The 17,500-nt window shown below is 38.3% G+C and overlaps 1 protein-coding gene across 1 annotated transcript in view; it reads right to left on the reverse strand.

Moving 5' to 3' along the window:
* si:dkey-237h12.3 (teneurin-3) overlaps window positions 1-17,500 on the reverse strand; it is a 581,230-nt gene that overhangs the window by 157,336 nt on the left and 406,394 nt on the right. The window contains 4 exon segments of the mRNA XM_062039678.1: window positions 1-73; window positions 6,183-6,329; window positions 9,528-9,551; window positions 11,675-11,695. The exon segment at window positions 1-73 is cut by the window's left edge and continues 156 nt beyond it. Coding sequence (XP_061895662.1) covers window positions 1-73; window positions 6,183-6,329; window positions 9,528-9,551; window positions 11,675-11,695 — 265 coding nt within the window.

A 17,500-nucleotide genomic window follows, 5' to 3' on the forward strand; every position in this document is an offset into this window, starting at 1 on the left:
CCCCTGCAGTAGGTCTGACCCTGGCAGGAGATCTGAGAGCAGCAGTCCGGGTCCATGCAGTCGATGAGACCATCTGGGAAAGGGAAGGAAGGAAGAAGTGAGGGAAGGCTGAGATGACCCGCTGGGAGCGTATCCGTTATGGCGCCGAGCTCTGGCGCACACGGGCGACCTCACACGTGAACCCGGCATCATTAAACTGACAGCACGGATCTGGGATCCTACTTTTAATTATTCAAGAAGCGCGTCGCCTGATGTGACCCTCAAAAACTTTGGACTTGTTGAGCAGGCGTACTGGAAGTGTAATTGAGCTGCTTTAACGAGGACATTTGCATATTTTTACGTGCACTCCTAGACTCAAGATTGGGACACTTGGAATCTAATGATGGAAGTGGAATGGGATAAAAGTATTGGGACACCTGGCTTTTCCAACAACAGGAAGTGCAAAGTAAAGAAAATGTGAAGTTTTACAATACGTTGGATTAGGGTTGTACGGTATACCGGTATTAGTATAGTACCGCGATACTAATACGGTACTATACCGCCTCTGAAAAGTACCGGTCAACCACCCCCGCGCCCCCGTCGTCGTCACGTCGTGACATTGCTGGTTTACGACCAGACGAGCATGTTCGGCAGCGCACACACACGGAGTACTTACAAGCAGACACAGTGTGTAGACAGAAAAGGGAGAATGGACACATTTTGGTTTAAAAAGTAAAGATAAAGGTGAAGTTATAACACTGAAACACCCTCAGGAAGAGATGCTTTAAGACATTGCTAGCTAGCCAGCGGCTAACGTCCAGCCGCTGTCGGCAGTGTTTTAGCTACTTCTAAATCACTAATCCTGGTCTCCATGGCGACAAATAAAGTATTTTTCTTCAAGTACATTATCACTGCAGGCCGAGGAATAGCTAAACATGCTTCACTACACATCGTAGCTCACCGGTGTCAAAATGTAAACAAACACCATTGGTGGATCTACACCTAACATCCACTGTAATGATACCAAGTACAGGAGCGACACTACTATAATTATGTCGATATTTTTTGGCAACACAACATCTTTAGTTTTTTTAAAATTCATATTATGTTTATAAAGTCAGGAAATATGTCCCTGGACACATGAGGACTTTGAATATGACCAATGTATGATCCTGTAACTACTTGGTATCGGATTGATACCTAAATTTGTGGTATCATCCAACTGAACAACAGAAAATTAAGTGATTATTACATTTGAACAGAAGTGTAGATAGAACATGTTAAAAGAGAAAATAAGCAGATATTAACAGTAAATGAACAAGTAGATTAATAATAAATTTTTACAGTTTGTCCTTTATATTGTTGACAAAATAATAGGTAGATAAATGACACAATATGTTACTGCATACGTCAGCAGACTAATTAGGAGTCTTTGTTTGTTTACTTACTACTAAAAGACAAGTTGTCTATGTTCACTATTTTATTTAAAGACAAACTTACAATAATAAACATATGTTTAATGTACCCTAAGAATTTTTATTAAAATAAAGCCAATAATGAAATTTTTTTTGTGGTCCCCTTTATGTAGAAAAGTAACGAAAAGTATCGAAATCATTTTAGTACCGGTACCAAAATATTGGTATCGGGACAACACTACGTTGGATAATACTGTGGGGTTGTTTGTCTCACCGGTGAGATCAGAGATCAATGGTGTTGGACCTAAATGAGGGCCTGCAGCCTCTTACAAGTAAATCATTGTAAGCACATCTGCAGGCTGAAGGAAATAAAACTCTAACATTTTTAGGACCGTTTTTTAGATGTTACGGTAATAAATTTAATATTTTCAAAAAGGCCACCTTTAAAGCCAGTGCATACTTCTCCCAATACAACCGATTGATTGATTATGCCGCCAAGGCAAACAGATCTCTGTTACGCTAAAACATGAATTTCAAATGTTTCAAGTTCTTTCCCAGTAGACACAAGACGTTGATACAACGTTGATTATACATACATGTCCTTTAAAACAGACTTTGAAACAACATTGCAAGATAGTTGTATTTGTAAATTGTGACAACGTTGATGTCCAACGTTGGATTCATGTTGTTGGTTGGGAAATGGACCAAATTTCATTGGTCAAATCCACATCACAACCTGACATTAAATAAACGTTGTCAAAAAGTATGTTGTTTCAAAGTTGTATTTGTGTTGTAGAATATTGGTTGGGAAATGATCAAAATTCAATGGCCAAATCAACGTCGGAACCCAACATTGATTAAACGTCGTCAAAAGGAATGTTGTTTCAACGTTATGTTTGAGTTGCTAAACGTCGGGACCTAATTCAACGTTGTTTTAATGTCTTGTGCCTGCTGGGTTCCAAAGCAGTTATTGTAGACGTCAGTTTTATAGGGCATTCTACAAAGAAAAAACTTACTTTGCCACGCATCAAAATATCTAAATTAAGGCAACTAAACTGACGGAGAGATGTGTTATAATTTGTCTATGAATGTTCTCATTCATCCCGGTCGTTGCATTCTCAGGGCATCCAATCGATCACAACTGGACTGGTCATTTTTTCTTAGAAGACGTTTTGTCTCACATCCAAGAAGCTTAATCAGTTCATGCTCTTAAGATTTAGATTAGTCAGATGTAGTCTTAGACTTGGATTGGTCGGATCTAGTCTTAGACTTAGATTGGCCAGATCTAGTCTGGTGTAAAAACCCCAACTAACCATCGACTGCAGCGCATCGTACGTGCTGCTGAGAAGGTTATTGGCTGCAGACTCCCATCCCTCCAGGACCTGTTCTCCTCCAGGACCAGGAGGCGTGTGGGTTGGATCACAGCTGACTCTTCTCACCCTGGACACAAACTAGTCTCCCTTCTCCTCTCAGGCAGGAGACTACGGTCCATCCAGACCCACACCTCCCGCCACCTGAACAGTTTTTTCCCCTCGGCCATCAGACACATGAACAATACCAAGATCTGATAGCTCAGTTACAGCTCATTCTATTACCTCTTCTGTGTTATGTGTGTTTTATGTTGCACGATTGTACCAAGAAAAATTCCTAGTTTGTGAACCCGTTCTCAAACAATGGCAATAAAATTATTCTGATTTTGATTCCAATTATTTACACCCCAACACAAGGAGATTCTGCCTGAGCAATGATGGTTAAGCCCTACTGTAGTGGCACCAGCTACTAGACTAGATCTGACCAATGTAAGTCTAAGACTATAGCTGACTAAACTAATCCAATGACCATGAACTGATGAAGCCTCCTTAGATGAGAGCCGAAATGTCTTCTAAGACAAATCAAACAATCCAGTTGCGATCGATTGATTGTCCTGTGAATGTGTTAATTAACATTGTGTTTCAGAGTAAACTTGTCCTAAAGATACTTTATTAACTGATGGTTTCTGAGGTGGAGGTTAAGCTTATCTCTCCCCTGCTTGTGTTTTTGTCGTGTTACAAAACAATAAATTGTTCTAATCCTAACACTTAAACATAAACTCGCTACTATCTCAGAATGGGTTCTTAACCAATCACGGGGAACCTGTCAGAGCCCTGTGTTTGGCACAACAGCGACTGTTGGAGAGACAGGTGAATAAACCGGTGCCCTGCTTGAAAGAGCTCATGTGTTGCTGACTGGAAAACGTTTTTCTGTCTTTGGTCCACTAAAGTTTGTTGGTTCAATATTAATGTGTGTTTAAAGACATTTAAATCAAAACAATACAAAAAATGGTTTTGTCAACCACAAATGTCACGATGCCTCTAAGGACCTCGAGCTAAATGCGTCCATGTTGTATTCTGTGTAAAAGGCACAATACATACTACTGGAACTACTGTTTGGCATGGCTCAGATCTCTGTGTGTGGACACCAGGAGCAGGAACTTTGCAACAATAAATGCATTCCTCAAAGAGTTTCCACAAAGATAGAAGCATACGATAGCCCAAAATGTCTTGATAAGATTGAAAATGAAGAGTCGGAGACTAGTAAAGACTCTTCTTCAACTTGTCAATGGGGTTGTTGTAAAAAGCAACCACCTTCCAAAAGGAGGGCTCCATTACCACTCTTTTGTTCCAGATAACCATCTCTGTTTTCTCCTTGCTTCATTGGTCTGTTGATACAGTTTACAATAAACAGCATTTTTATTGGCCTACACCTTTGTCGCCCTCCTCATTTTGAGTCGTGGCCAATAAAAATGCTGTTTATTGTTTAACTATATTTACTGAACCAAGAACAAAACAGGTACCTGGAGGAGCAGAGAGCGTTAATGGAGCCCTCCTTTTAGAAGTTAGCCAACATGGCTCCATTTCAAGAGGAACTGTGACAAACTTCTGATTGATAAACGGATCAATAAAGCGGTGTGTCCATATTTTTGTCTAGGTATACATGATTCATTGGTTTACAAAGGGCACCTTGGTTTTCTGCGTTGGACTGACTCTTGTACACTGTTGTGGTTATCAGACAGCCAGACATTACCCCAAGTTTCCACTGGATGTAAAACGGTTGCGGAGAGGTTGAAAAATATCGGTTAACTTCCAAAATAAAATACTCTGTTTCTAAGGCGGATTTTATTTTACTCTCTGAAACGACCGATTGGTTGGAGATGGAAGTGAAGTTAATTTGTCAACGGTTTTCAGATTAAATTTCACCTCGTTGACACAAATGGAGGAGGACATGCTGATTGTGGGTGTCCAAAACAATTATAAATATTTTGGACAGCTATATGGGTGCCTGTGTCAAAAATATATTACCGTATTTTGCGGACTATAAGGCGCACTTAAAATCCCTTTTTTTTCCTCAAAACTCGACAGTGCGCCTTATAACCCAGGGGGGAATCATTCTGGTTTTGTTTACCGACTTCGAAGGGTTTTTATTTGGTACATGATGTAATGAGAAGTGTGACCAGTAAATGGCAGTCAAACATAAGAGATACGTGTAGACTGCAATATGACTCAAGTAAACAACACCAACGTTTTATATGTTCCATTGAAAATATAGAACATTACACATGGCGCTCAAAAACCTATCAAAATGTTTTAGTACGACTTTGGTAAGCTATGAAGCCTCACCGCTAGATGTGATTCAACATAGCAGTATTATTATGGTGTGTGTATGAGGTAAGACATGTCTGGCCTTTTGTTTCGCAATATTATGCAAATGCAACTTTTCTTACTTTCTGGTACCTGCTGATCTGTATTTTGGATCTGCATAAATCCTGAAAAATTGTGCGTGTCCGCCTCTGTAGTCTGTTGTGAGACCATATTATAAGCTTCTTCTTGTTCTCTATCTTTTTGTTATGGGACATTCATCCTCTGCTGTTGCCATTTCTAATATAAAGTAGTGTAAAGTTCTTACTTATATCTGTCAGTAAACTCGCCATGAAAGCGCTAAAACATACCGGTGTAGTGCGTTTACATTATTCATCCAAGGAACTTCAGTTATTAGAGAGTTCCGGTCGGACGGTTTTTCACGAGACACATTTCCGGTGTTGTTGTTTCCGAATGAGGAGATGCTGCTCCGTTATTGATTAAAGTAAAGTCTGAATGTCATTAAAACAGTTCGCTCCATCTTTTGACACTTCTTCCACTCCCGTCCTTGCACGCTACACCGCTACAACAAAGATGACGGGGAGAAGACGCTGTCGAAGGTGAGCCACGTAAATAAGACCACACACAAAACGGCGCATCCGGAAGCGACTGTCAGAAAACGGCTTTAAAATGATCTGTAAAACATCATCTATGCAACATTTTGACCAAAAAAAACACCATTACATGTTATGTAGACCAGTGGTCCCCAACCTTTTTGTAGCTGGGGACCGGTCAACGCTTGAAAATTTGTCCCACGGACCGGGAGGGGGGGGGGGGGTATTTTTTTTTTTTTTTTTTCTTTTTTTTTTTTTCTTCTTCATAAAGAAATACAATCATGTGTGCTTACGGACTGTATCCCTGCAGACTTTATTGATCTATATTGATATATAATGTATATATATTGTGTTTTTTATGTTGATTTAATTTAAAAAAAAAAAAAAAAAAAAAAACTTTTTTTTTTTAAATTACATTTCTTGCGCGGCCCGGTACCAATCGGTCCGCGGACCGGTACCAATCGGTCCGGTGGTTGGGGACCACTGATGTAGACCACAAGGAAGTCTTTTACATTTAGAAAAAAAAAAATAAGATGACTCCTCTTTCCGGGTCCTCCTACCTCCTTCGTTGTCCTTTCCGTCCGAGCACAACGTCTCGGTGGCGACGTCGCACCCCAGCCCCCGCCATCCCGACTGGCAGATGCAATGCCAGACGTTCTGATCCAGGACGCACCTCCCGTTGTTGTTGCACAGGCCGGGGCAGCCGTCTGTCAACACATCATGTACGTGTCAAGCAGTCAGGAAAGGGGGCGAAGGGTGTTGTGGGGCAGTGAACATAGATTGTACAGGGGAGGGGGGGCAAAGGGGGGACAACATGATCAGACAAGTGTCGAGTGAACATAGATAGAGCGTCGAACACCTCCGACAGGACTCACGGGAATGTGTGAGAACGTTCTGTTGATTCACATGAGTGAACATGGAGTGGAGACCATCAAGAGCGCCTTTCAATTACTGGTAATTATTCCACAACACGCGTGTGTCACGTCACCGTGTGAGAGGGTATTGTGGTGCTGGACACTCATGTGAAGTAACAGCCACATTGAGGGGAAGTGGAAGTACGGAGGTTAATTTGTGTCTTTATTACGAAAGGTTGTTTTTTTTTAACACTGAATTTATGTACCTGAATTCTTTGCATTTGAATTTTGTGAACTGAATTTTTGTACACCAAATTATGCTGACAATTTTATTGAACAAAAAATGTTAGAAAAGTCCGTGTTTAAAGTTTCAGTGTATAAAATTCAGGGTAAAAGGAGAAGTGTACAAAAAAACAGTGTAAAAATTGTTTGTGTAAAAATTCAGTGCATCACAAAATCAGTGTAAAAAAATTCAGTGTAAACAAAATTCAGTATGAAAAAAAATCAGTGTATAAAAATTCAGTGTGAAAAATATTTATATCGTTTGAACATATCCAGCAAGCTCCATTGAAATCTTAATTATGTTGTATTATGCCCAGCTAGTTCAGTTTACTGCCTTTTTTATGTTGTTTTGTAGGACTCGTGTCACGTGACTTTAAACTTGACACCTCATTGGCTGGTTCTGAGACAGGATCGATTGCTTCAGTCTTAATTTACCGGAAGTGAGTCCAGCTTTTTGAAGCAGCACATTTTTTGACACTGAATGTTTTATTGCACTTAATTCTTATAGACTGATTTTTTTTTTTACACTGAATTTTTATACACTAAATTTTTAACACACACCATTTTTATACACTTAATTTTTTATACACTGTTTTATTAACACTGCATTTTTATACACTGAAGTTTTTTTACACTGAATTGTTTTTACTCAAAATTTTTATACTCTGATTTTTATTCACTGATTTTTTTACACACAACATGTTTATACACTGATTTATTAACACGGAATTTGTATACACTGATTTTTTTTTACTCTAATTTTTTATACACTGATTTTTTATTCACTGAATTTTTATACACTGAATTTGTATACACTGAATATTTATACACTGAATTTTTAATACACACTATGTTCATACACTGATTTTTTTTTACACGCTGAATTGTTTATACACTGAATTTTCATACATGGATGTATTAACACTGAATTTGTATACACTGAAGTTTTTTTTGCACTGACTTTTTATTCCCTAAATTTTTAACACATAATTTTTGATACACAAAATTGTTAGACACTGAATTGTTATACAATGATTTATTTACTGAATTTTGTTTTACTCTACATTTTTTATACACTGATTTTGTATTCACTGAATTTGTATACACATTTTCATTCACTGAATTTGCATACACTGATTTATTAACACTGAATTTCTATACACTGAATTTGTATACACACATTTTTATACACTGATTTATTAACACTGAATTTGTATACACTGAAGTTTTTTTACACTGGTTTTTTATTTACTGAATTTTTATACACTGAATTTTGTATACACAAAATTGTTATACACTGAATTTTTATACAATGATTTATTAACACTGAATTTTTATACACTGAAGTTATTTTACATTGTATATTTTTTTTACTCTAAATTTTTTATACACTGATTTTTTTATTCACTGAATTTTTATACACTGATTTTTTTATACACACATTTGTTATACACTGAATGTTTATACAATGATTTATTAACACTGGATTTTTATACACTGAATTTTGTATACACAAAATTGTTATACACTGAAGTTTTTTACATTGAATTTTTTTTTTACTCTAACTTTTGTATACCGGTACACTGATCGTTTTATTCAATGAATTTTTATTCACTGAATTTTGTATACACAAAAGTGTTATACACTGAATTTTTATACAATGATTTATTAACACTGAATTTTTATAAACTGAATTTTTATACACATATTTTTTTATACACACAATTTCTATATACTGAATTTTTATACACTGATTTATTAACACTGGATTTTTATACACTGACTTTTTATACACATATTTTCTTATACAAACAATTTTTATTCACTGAATTTTTATACACTGAATTTTTTATACACAAAATTGTTATACAATGATTTATTAATGGCGACTTGTCCAGGGTGTACCCCGCCTTCCGCCCGATTGTAGCTGAGATAGGCTCCAGCGCCCCCCGCGACCCCAAAGGGAATAAGCGGTAGAAAATGGATGGATGGATGATTTATTAACACTGAATTTTCATACACTGAAGTTCTTTACATTATTTTATTTTTTTTACTCTAAATGTTTATACACTGATTTTTGTATTCACTGAATTTTTATACACTGAATTTTTAACACTGCATTTTTTATACACATTTTTATACACTGATTTATTAACACTGAATTTTTATACACTGAATATTTTTACACTGAATTTTTTTTTTGACAAAGTTTTTAAACATTTATTTTTTATACACTGAATTTTAAAACACAACATTTTTAAACATTTGCATTTCGCAAAAACATTTTTTTCAATGAAATTGTTAACATAATTTGATGTAAAAAAATTCCACTCACTAAAATTGAGTTACATAAGTTCAGTTAAAAAAAATATTTAAAAAAAGTTTTGGTAATAAATACACAAATTAACCTCCATACGGAAGCCTTTATGAGGAATACAAAGAAGAATAGAGGAGAGGAAAGTCATCCTGTGCCTCGACACAGCGCGGTCCTCCACAAGGCAAGCTGCACTGATCCTGCACAGACACGGCGAGTAAAGACAGGGGTAGAGGGGAGCGTGGAGACCGTGGAGTCTACGTGGGGCTGGTTTACAACGGACAGGGAATGACGGGACACATCGGAAAGGAGGGGTACAGGTGGTGCGGGGGTTGGGAACATCATGATCGACTCGACATAAACAGGTGTATAAACGTCGTGCTAGGGGACACAAAGAGCAGGGTTTGTGACAATCTCCCTAGGAAGGGGGGTTGGGGGGGTAGTGATTCAATTACCTTTATATCCTATCTTGACTGCTCCTATTACACAACCCAGGAAAGGGAAACATTTAGAAAAGGGAGAAAAATTACTTATCTCTGAGAGCTCACACATTTTCTCATCACAGTGGAAAATAGGCACGGGCGCCTCAAAACATAAAGATGCTTTACAACATGGCCTCCCAGAACATTACCACATCTTTTTCCGGCGGCACGCTCTGATTTATTTATTTTTTATGGGCGGGGGGGAGGGGGGGCAAGTCAGAGTCCAAAAAGCCGACAGCAAGCAAGAGTGGGACGAGCGAGCGCCACTTCAATATGTCTGAGGCAAAACAAAGGTGTATCGGAACAATCCCCCAGCAGGCACAAGACATTGAAACAACGTTGGGAACTTGTTGAATTAGGTCCTGACGCTGAGCAACACTGAAACAACATGCCTTTTCACGACATGTGTTCAACGTTGGGTTCTCACGTTGATTTGACCGTTGGAACTTGGTCATTTTCCCAACCGATAGTTTACAACACAAATACAACGTTGAAACAACATGCTTCTTAACGTTTAATCAATGTCAGGCTGTGATGTTTTTTGTTTTGTTTTTGGTCATGTTCCAACCAATATTTACCAACACAAATACAACATTGAAACAACATGCCTTTTGACAACATTGAATCAATGTTGGGTTCATATTGATTTGACCATTGAAATTTGGTCATTTTCCAACCTATATTCTACAACACAAATACAACATTGAAACAACATGCTTTTTGACGACGTTGAATCGATGTTGGGTTCTGACGTTGATTTGACCATTGCAACTTGGTCATTTTCCCAACCGATAGTTTACAACACAAATACAACGTTGAAACAACATGCTTCTTAACGTTTAATCAATGTCAGGTTGTGACGTTGACTTGACCATTGAAACAACATGCCTTTTGACAACATTGAATCAATGTTGGGTTCATATGGATTTGACCATTGAAATTTGGTCACTTTCCAACCTATATTTACCAACACAAATACAACAATAAAACAACATGCCTTTTGACAACATTGAATCAATGTTGGGTTCTCACGTTGATTTGACCATTGAAATGTGGTCATTTTCCCAAACAATATTTACCAATACAAATACAACATTGAAACTACATGTTTTTTGACAACGTTGAATCAATGTTGGGTTCTGACGTTGATTTGACCATTGAAATTTGGTCATTTCCCAACCTATGTTTAACAACACAAATACAACAATAAAACAACATGCCTTTTGACGACGTTGAATCAATGTTTGGCTCTGACGTTGATTTGACCATTGAATTTTGGTCATTTTCCAATTTATATTTTACAACACAAATATAACAATGAAACAACATGCTTTTTGACAACGTTGAATCAATGTTGGTTTCTGACATTGATTTGACCATTGAAATTTAGTCATTTTCGAACCTATGTTTAACAACACAAATACAACAATGAAACAACATGCCTTTTGACGACGTTGAATCAATGTTGGGTTCTAACATTGATTTGACCATTGAAATGTGGTCATTTTCCAACCTATGTTTAACAACACAAATACAACGACACAACATGCCTTTTGACGACGTTGAATCCATGTTGGGTTCTGACATTGATTTGACCATTGAAATTTGGTCATTGTCCAACCTATATTTAACAACACAAATACAACAATGAAACAACATACTTTACCGACGTTGAATCAATGTTAACAGGGTTCTGACGTTGATTTGAGCATTGAAATTTGGTCATTTTCCAACCTATATTTAACAACACAAATACAACGACACACCATGCCTTTTGACGACGTTGAATCAATGTTGGGTTCTAATATTGATTTGACCATTGAATTTTGGTCATTGTCTAACCTATATTTTACAACACGAATACAACGTTGAAACAACATGCTTCTTAACGTTTAATCAATGTCAGGTTGTGACGTTGATTTGATCATTGAAATTTGGTAATTTCCCAACCAACAATGTGGTTCCAAGGTTAGACACCAACGTTGTCTCAATTCACAAATATAACTATTTTTGCAACGTTGTTTCAAAGTCAGTTTTAAAGGACAAAGTTGTATCAACGTCTTGTGCCTGCTGGGCTTGTGCGACGAGGTTACTCCCAAGCAAAGTGACTTTATCTTTACCTGACACTCTGGAGTCCAGGGCTTTACGAGCACGCCCACGGGACGATGGCGAGAGAGGAACAGGAAGGAAGGTAGAACACAGAAAAAGACAATTATTGCGCGACCGTGTCCACATGAACATGTATATATATATTTTTTGGAACAATGTATATTTGCTTAAATAATACATAAAATAATAAATGAATCAATTATAATTATTTGTATAAACTAGTATTTTTCTACAAAAGCAAAAAATGTGTTATGCATTAAAAATAAATAACCAAATAATACATCCCCACTCAATAGTGAACATTGCAAAGTCAAATAACATATTTTTAAAACACAGAATGCTGAATTTAGTTTGTTTTCAACTCACATGGATGGGAGTTTTGTAAAAATGAACAATTTGTTATCAAAGACAACATTTGCACAACTTAATGGCCAGAATGCAGGACACTGTAGGTGCCTCTAAGTGGCAATAATATTCAAATGATTTAAAAAAATACAGAGCTTGTGTTAATAATTACCTGTCAACTGAACCCCGACTTAAACAAGTTGAAAAACTTATTTGGATGCTACCATTTAATGGTCAATTGTATGGAATATGTACTGTACTGTGCAATCTACTAATAAAAGTTGCAATCAATCAATCAATCAATCTACAGCATTTAAAGTTCACAAAAGGATCAATAAAGACAATAAAACCCAAACTCCAACTCTGATGTTAAGCCAATAAAAGGTATCTCGCTCTGTATCTTAACAGCGGTCGTTTGGAAACAAGTTCAACCTGTAAATTAATCCTGTCAGTTTCCCCTCTCTTCCGTCGGCCATTTTACTCCCCAGCCCTGCTTCTTCTCCTTTGTTATTTTTGGCGAATGGCACCACGCGCAAAAAACAGTAGCGCCGACGGCCTTAAATGTTTACGTTTTACAAGAAAAGATTGCAACAGCGCTACTTGTAATAATTACAAGGCTGCTAGTTAATCAAGAGGAGGACATACGAGCGATATGATGAAACATTTAACACACATTCAATAATTATAAATGAAAGTCATCTGAATACAACAGGTACTAATTAACACCGCCTATCATGTTAGCGCAATTATTTATTACATGGAAATGAATGCTTCTTATTTAGATGAGCATGACGAGAGACCGGTTCTGGCTGACTCCCAGGCAGGCAGTACTTGCCCCAGTTAACGCCTGCCGCGAGGCGAATGTGACCGAGCAGCGACTAAGTTTGTGGTCAAAAGTTTGCATTTTCTGCAGGTGGATTTTCAACTGAAGTCAGAGAAAAGTTGCATGTTTTCCTGCAACCAGATGTTCTTTCAGTCATTACATTATACAGGTGAAACTCATAACATTTGAATATGGTGTAAAAGTCCATTCATGTCAGCATTTAACTTCAAATGTGAAACTAATCAGTGATATTAACTCATTACATGCAAAGTGAGGTATGTCAAGCCGTTATTTGTTATCATTTTGACTTACATTTTGTAAGATTTTTAATTCAAAGTTGTCATAAACCGTAAGCCATAAACATCAAAATTATAACCAATAAATGCTTGACATACCATCAGTCTACCCCAGGGCAGCTGTGGCTACGAAAGTAGCTTACCACCACCAGGTGTGAATGAATGATGGGTTTTTAACATGTAAAGCGACTTTGGGTACTTAAAAAAGCGCTATATAAATCCCAGGTATTATTATTAGTATTATTATATCTCACTTTGCATGTAGTAAGTTAATTACACATGTTACTTAATGTTACATCCTTGTGTAATTTGCACATGATTAAATTCTACAGAAGAATATTAATGTATTATATTTATTTACAAAAAAGTTATTTTTTTCCCTCGATCCCAGTAGGCACAAGACTGATACAACGTTAATTATACATACATGTCCGTGAAAACTGACTTTGATACAACTTTACAAAAATAGTTGTATTTGTAAATTGAGACGAGGTTGATGTCCAACGTTGGATACACGTTGTTGGTTGGGAAATTACCAAAATTCAATAGTCAAATCATCGTCAGAACTCAACATTGATTAAACGTCATCAAAAGGCATGTTGTCTCAACGTTATGTTTGAGTTCTCAACATCAGGACCTAATTCAACAAGTTCTCAATGTCGTTTTAATGTCTTGTGCCTGCTGGGATGATACATGTGTGCCTCTTCAGACCTCACTGTAGGCTTTGCAATGTCATGATACCTCTAAACTTGGGATGTCCGATAATGGCTTTTTGCCGATATCCGATATTCCGATATTGTCCAACTCTTTAACTACCATTACCGATATCAACCGATACCGATATCAACCGATACTGATATACACAGTCGTGGAATCAACACATTATTATGCCTAATTTGGACAACCATGTATGGTGAAGATAAGGTCCTTTTTAAAAAAAGTAATGAAACAGAAAAAGATAAATTAAAAACATTTTCTTGAATAAAAAAATAAAGTAAAACAATATAAAAACAGTTACATAGAAACTAGTAATTAATGAAAATGAGTACAATTAACTGTTAAAGGTTAGTACTATTAGTAGACCAGCAGCACGCACAATCATGTGTGCTTACGGACTGTATCCCTTGCAGACTGTATTGATATATATTGATATATAATGTAGGAACCAGAATATTAATAACAGAAAGAAACAACCCTTTTGTGTGAATGAGTGTGAATGGGGGAGGGAGGTTTTTTGGGTTACTGCACTAATCGTAAGTGTATCTTGTGTTTTTTATGTTGATTTGATAAAAACAAAAAAAACAAAAACAAAAAACGATACAGATAATAAAAATACCGATAATTTCCGATATTACATTTTAAAGGATTTATCGGCAGGCCGATAAATTGATGCTAATCCACCCTTAATTTTTCGAATAAGAATCGGAAGGAACCGAATCGTTAAGCAGAATTGAAATCGGAATCGGAACTGGACAAATCTTATCAATTCCCACCCTACATATCCCTCTTCAAACTTTTGTGGAAATGGGTCTTTTGTAACGATAACAAAGCAGGTAACATCCTGCCTTGCACCAGGAAGTACAGATAAGTGTTTTAAAATACACACGTTCATGTGGACAGGGCCCAAGTTTGAGTTAGGCAAGGACAAGAAAAGCAGATTTAAAGACAGACAAAAAGGCTGCAGACGTAGGATGAATTTTGAGGACCAGTCATAGACAATTTAGAGTGAAAAACCAAATTGTATTCTCACTCGCATACAACACATTCTAACTTCATTCTAACTGGCTTGGAGTCTCTCCCGAAGGACAGTGCGGCGAAGACACAACAAACTCCCTTCTTGTCTCTCAGGGACACACACCTGTTGTTGTTGACTTTGGACCGACTAGCAACTGCACGACACCAAGGCCGCGGAACAGAGACACGCGGCAGGCTTACACACATGCATGCATCCACAAAATATATACGCCACACACACACATACCCTACCCCCCATCCGGCGCCCTTGACGTGGGCGGTATAGCTCGGTTGGTAGAGCGGCCGTGCCAGCAACTTGAGGGTTGCAGGTTCGATCCCCGCTTCCGCCATCCTAGTCACTGCCGTTGTGTCCTTGGGCAAGACACTTTACCCACCTGCTCCCAGTGCCACCCACACTGGTTTGAATGTAACTTAGATATTGGGTTTCACTATGTAAAGCGCTTCGAGTCACTTGAGAAAAAGCGCTATATAAATGTAATTCACTTCACTTCACTTCACTTAGGGGTGATGGATGGCTGGGCAGCGCCTGGGGAGCTGCAGCCTTCCACCGTGGCCCCCACTCCCTCCCCTCTGTTGCTAGTCTCGAGATGTGGTAATATGTATATATGCTTTGTTATGGAGGTTTTTTTCCCTATCTAGATTCTAGATTGTATTTTTTCACTCATCCTCCCCCAGCGTTGACCTTTTTCCCATCTTTTACGGGGCGCCTTGTGGCGACCCATCAGCGTTCCTGTTCTGTAACCCTGTACACTGTTTGTTTGTCTAATCTTGAACGGGTTTGTGCTGAAAAAAAAGTTCCGTTGTACTTGTGCAATGACCATAAAGACCTACCTACGTAAGGAAGCGAGTCTTTATATGGTTTTTCGGCATGCGTGTTGAGTTCAGTGTTCGATCGAGCTGTTAAGTGAAGTGGCGAGTGATTAGGAAGAATCGCAAACTCCGCGCCGTCTATTTGAGGACGTACGATTCGCCGTCTAAATGACTTCGCCTGAAACTTGCCAAAATATTCATCATGAACATTCTCAATCTGCTTTGATTCTCGCTGACGGGCGTACACAAAGGAAGGCAAACGCCTTTTTTCTTGATATTGAAAACTCTTTGTTTTACCTTCAAAAAATAAAATAAATAAATAAAACCTTGCTTTGTCAGCTTTATGCGCATTAGCAACCGTCAGTGGGCTCAGAGCAGCTCCATGCTGAGTGCACCATGAAGAGGAATACCTGAGTTATTCTTTCAACCCACACTTCACTGCCAGTCTCCAAAGTGACGATACGTTAAGCCCTCCATATAGAACTCACGCTTGCAAAGACCCGCCGAGGAAGTCCCACAATGGCCGTGTAATGTGATTAAAAGACGCTTTAAGGACGTGAAAAGCTCAGAGAAAAGTTGGAGTCTTGTCTATTCACAAGCAAGCACAGAATCGGTCTTCTGATGGGAGTTTCTCAGCCAGTCCACCATTTGGCTGAGTTGGAAAGGATTAAAAGGATCAGGAATGTGACCTCCCTCTACCTGCAGTCCCTCAGAGAGGAATCCGTGTTGGCTTGTAAATACATAATTAAGCTGCAACAACCTGGAGTGCAGATCTTTGTTTCCTAGGTGACGCGGCGGAAGGCTGAGAGCGGTCCTTGGCAAAATGGCGTCTGGTGCGGCGCGGACGTTTACCCACAGACCTCTGGCAGGGGTGAAGGTGTGCAGACCGTGGCGGTTAAAGGTTAAATGAGAAGCGGCATCTCAGAAGCCATTATCGTCATCAACGCTGATCGAAGCGCTGCCATTTCATGAAAACGATATTCCGAAGAGGCCTTGAATATTGTTTTTTTTTCCTGTCTCTCCCGCCCTTGACTCGCTGATGTGGGAGCCTGACTTGAAGAGCGGGAAAGGTGGAATCTCCAAATGAATGATGGGAAAATTAGCCATTCAAGGTGTGTCCTTGTAAACAAACAAAAAAATATGTGAAGCCAGAGAGAAAAACATTTCCTTTCAACGCCGAATGTTGCAAATAAAGCCTTTTGAATTCTAATATATTTTTATTTACGTTTTTCGCGAGCAAGGTTTTTCTGGCCGAGGTACTTGAACTCCTCCACATGGGGCAAGGTGGATTATTCTGATTTGACAAAAATATTTGTTCACCTCAGAAATAAAGAGGTCTTCACTGTAATGACCCTTAGTTAATGGAAACGATCAGAATCAGTATTTCAGGGCGGCGTGGCTCAGATAGTAGCGTGGTCGTCCGGAAACTTGAGTTTTCCCGGCACGAATCCAGCTGTCGCCATCACAGTCCTCGCTGTTGTGTCCTTGGGCAAGACACTTCACCCCACTAAGACTGGCCGACGAGGTTAGGGTTGTTGGGTATACCGGTATTAGTATAGTACCGCGATACTAATGAATCATATTCGGTACTATACCGCCTCTAAAAAGTACCGGTTTTCTTGTTATGGGACATTCATCCTCCGCTATAGCCATTTCTAATATAAAGTAGTGTAAAGTTCTTACTTATATATGTCAGTAAACTCGCCATGAAAGCGCTAAAACATACCGGTGTAGTGAGTTTATTTTATTCACCCAAGGAACTTTAGTTATTAGAGAGTTCCGGTAGGACGGTATTTCACGGTAAACAG

Source organism: Entelurus aequoreus, linkage group LG28 (assembly GCF_033978785.1).
Source record: "Entelurus aequoreus isolate RoL-2023_Sb linkage group LG28, RoL_Eaeq_v1.1, whole genome shotgun sequence".
In the NCBI taxonomy this organism is placed as follows: domain Eukaryota; kingdom Metazoa; phylum Chordata; class Actinopteri; order Syngnathiformes; family Syngnathidae; genus Entelurus; species Entelurus aequoreus.